General features: G+C 51.6%; 1 protein-coding gene across 1 annotated transcript in view; it reads right to left on the bottom strand.

The window, feature by feature from the left end:
• The window catches only part of LOC106816730, a 3,716-nt gene extending 2,351 nt beyond the window's left edge, over positions 1 to 1,365 (bottom strand). Inside the window, exons 1-3 of the mRNA XM_014821347.1 lie at positions 1,242 to 1,365; positions 619 to 856; positions 5 to 213 (exon numbers count right to left, since the gene is read on the bottom strand). Coding sequence (XP_014676833.1) covers positions 5 to 213; positions 619 to 856; positions 1,242 to 1,332 — 538 coding nt within the window. The 5' untranslated portion in view covers positions 1,333 to 1,365. The remainder of the gene's footprint in view (positions 1 to 4; positions 214 to 618; positions 857 to 1,241) is intronic.
• Between the last annotated feature and the right edge of the window lie 1,842 nt (positions 1,366 to 3,207).

Here is a 3,207-nt window from a genome sequence, read left to right as displayed (position 1 = left end):
TGACTGTATCCGGTGACGGAGTGCGGCGCGCCAGGTGGCGCCTGCTGTCCGTCGGGCAGCACGACGGGGTAGTTGGTGAAGATGGGCGTGCTGTGCACGGAGAAGGCGCGGTGCCAGCTCTTAGTGCCCATCGTGTTGTTCGACTCCTTCGTGACGTCGGAGCGCGTGTCGTAGCTGTCGCGGTTCGAGTCGGAGTTGTACTGCGGAACGAACCTGCGTGGGAGAGAGAGAGAGAGAGAGGGGTTAGAGGGTCTTTCGTTTACTGAAGGAGAGAGGCGAGAGGGAACGATAGGCAGCGAGAGCGAGAGAAAGCGTGAGAGAGAGGGAAGAGAGAAAGAGAGAGCGAGAGAGAGAGAGAAAGAGCTAGAGAGAGAAAGAGAGAGAGAGTGAGAGAGAGAGAGAGAGAGAAAGAGAGAGAGAGAAAGAGAGCGCAAGAGAGAGAGAGAGAGAGAGAGAGAGAGAGAGAGAGAGAGAGAGAGAGAGAGAGAGAGTCAGCGAGCGCGCTCTGAGAACTAATGAGACGCGCAGAACCAATCAAATTAACTTTGCTCGAAAACAACCTGCCAGCGGCACCTAACGGCGCTAATCTCAAACCATCGCCACGCCAGCGCCACCTACCTGAACGGTATCGTGCTTCCCCAGTCGGTGGAGTCCTTCGTCGCGAAGTACTCCGGTATCTCCTCCTTGCGCTCGTCGTCGGCGGCTCCGGCGCGGCAGCAGCGGGAGTAGGCGCACGGCCACAGGCACAGCAGGAGGATGACGCAGAAGAGCAGGAGGATGCCGAGTGCGATGACGAGTCCCAGCAGCAGGTCGAAGTAGCCGCAGCGCTCCGGCTCGTCGCACACGCGCAGCGCGTCTGGGGAAGAAGCAGAGTGAGAGAGAGAGGAGTTACATGTGTGTGTGTGTAGAGAGAGTGTGAGAGAGGGAGAGAGAGAGAGAGAGAGAGAGAGAGAGAGAGAGAGAGAGAGAGAGAGAGAGAGAGAGAGAGAGAGAGAGAGAGGAGTTACATGTGTGTGTGTGTGTGTGTGTAGAGAGAGGGAGAGGGAGGGAAAGAGAGTGAGGCGGGGGAGAGAGAGAGAGAGACACAGGGTTAGGAAAGGGCTTAGTCACGTGTGGGGGTGTAGGTTTGCTTACTTGCCCCTGGTTACGTGTACTCTTTATAAATCTATATATTTGTTTTACATATTTTTTCCCGACAGATGGCGCACCGCATCGTTTTTGCAAAAAACTTCTGCGCGTACCTGGAGAGCCTTCTCCCGGATTGAGAATGTAGAGACTGGTCGCCGTCAGCACCTCTTGTGTGTCATCACCAGGTAGGATAGTCGGATGCATTGGCTCGCTGCAGTTCACCTGCAGACGACAGAAAAGCACACCTTAGCAGACGAACGAAGTGACGAGACACGTGGCGCAATGTCATGACTGTATATAGAATCCGCAGCCGATACTCTACACTCTACTTTACACTACTCTATTCTACACAGTACTGTACACACTAGAATGTACTACAATATGCTACTCTGCATTATTCTACACTACTCTACACTGCTCTACACTACCGTATACTACTCTGCACTACAATATACTACACTACACTACAATATACTACACTACANCGCCCTGGTATTCAATCGAGTGAGGCCTCGTCTGCAGCCGCCTGCGAAGTCCTGGACTGTTCAGTTGCCTGGTTGACGGTAGCACCTGCAAGTAGACGTAACGGCGGGCATGCGCGATTGAAGAACCCGTCGCGCCATCTTCGGCCGCGAAAATGTTATCGGGAGGGGGGGGGAGTTTTATCGGGAGGCGGGGAATGTATGTGGGGGAAGGGGGGAAGAAAAAAAATGTTGATGTTAAACAACATGCTTCTCTAAAAATACATAATTATTAAATATGTTGCGCGTGTGAGAATGCGATGGCAAACCCAGCGAAGAGAAGAGAGATGAGAGAGAAAGAGAGAGAAGAAGCGAGAGGCAGAGAGAGAGAAGAGAGAGAGAGAGAAGAGAGAGAGAAGAGAGCAGAAAGGAAAGAGCAGAGAGAGACATGCGAGAAGTTAGAAAGAACGAGAGAGAGAGAGAGAGAGAGAAAGAGAAGAGAGAAGAGAAGAGAAGTTAGAGATAGATGAAGAGCAGCGAGAGAAGAGAGATGAGAGAGAGGCGATGCAGGAGGAGAAAGGGAGGAGACGAGAGAGACGAGCGCGAGATGAGGCGGCGCAGACGCGCGGCAGCGATAGAGAGATGAGAGAGAACGAGAGAAGAGAGAGTAGAGAGAATGCGAGAAAGGAGAGAGAGAGAGAGAGAGAGAGAGAGAGATGAGAGAGGAGAGAGAGAGAGAGAGAGAGAGAGAGAGAGAGAGAGAGAAGAGCAGAGAGAGGAGAGAAGAGAGAGAGATCGACGAGAGAGAGAGAGAGAACAAGAGAACAGATACCTGCTTGGCTTGGATCGTGAGAGAGATACGACCAGAGATAGAAAGCGAGAGAGCGCAGAGAGACGAGAGAGGAGAGAGAGAGAGAGAGAGGAAGAACGAGAGAGAGAGAGAGAGAGAAGAGAGAGAGAGAGAGAGAGTAAGTGATGCTTCCCATTCTTTACGTGCTCCGAAGGATTCCGCGGTTAAACAAAAACTAAGCCATTTCAGGTGCTTGACTATTACACGCTCAAATCATCTAGGATGACATAATATTATCAGAAGTAGATAATAGGCTAGTAAATGACGAATTTTCCATGTTTATTGAAATCACACTCCTTCCCTATTATCTACTTCTGATAATATGTTGTTGATGCGGCCTTCTGCATAACACAGCTGTGCACTCGCCCCTTCCACCTTCACTCCGCAGACCCGACCTTGCCCGCGGCGGGAGGGCAAAGGGTTACGCTGATTCTGGTTCAAGATGTCGGACGTTGCCACCACGGTCACGCTAGTTTAGTTTTCCGCTTCTATTGACGCTTAATTTAGAATTATGATTTTCGCAGGTCGGGCTTTTCAATTTGCATTCGGCAGCCGTGACGGCTACGTATTGTTGTTGTTGGCGTTCCTCCATCTGTCTTGTCATGCATGTCTCTGTATCGCTTCATCTTTCTGCGGGCGAATCTAGCTCGCCCCCCCCCCTCGCTCGCTCTCGCTCTCTATCTTGCTCCCTCGCTCCCTCGCCCTATCTCTTTCACGCTCTCTCTCTCTCTCTCTTTCTCTCTCTCTCTCTCTCTCTCTCTCTCTCTC

Source organism: Priapulus caudatus, unplaced genomic scaffold (genome assembly GCF_000485595.1).
Source record: "Priapulus caudatus unplaced genomic scaffold, Priapulus_caudatus-5.0.1 Scaffold1469, whole genome shotgun sequence".
In the NCBI taxonomy this organism is placed as follows: domain Eukaryota; kingdom Metazoa; phylum Priapulida; class Priapulimorpha; order Priapulimorphida; family Priapulidae; genus Priapulus; species Priapulus caudatus.
The sequence above is the reverse complement of the archived record's forward strand: the minus strand, read 5'-3'. Positions and strand labels throughout refer to the sequence as shown.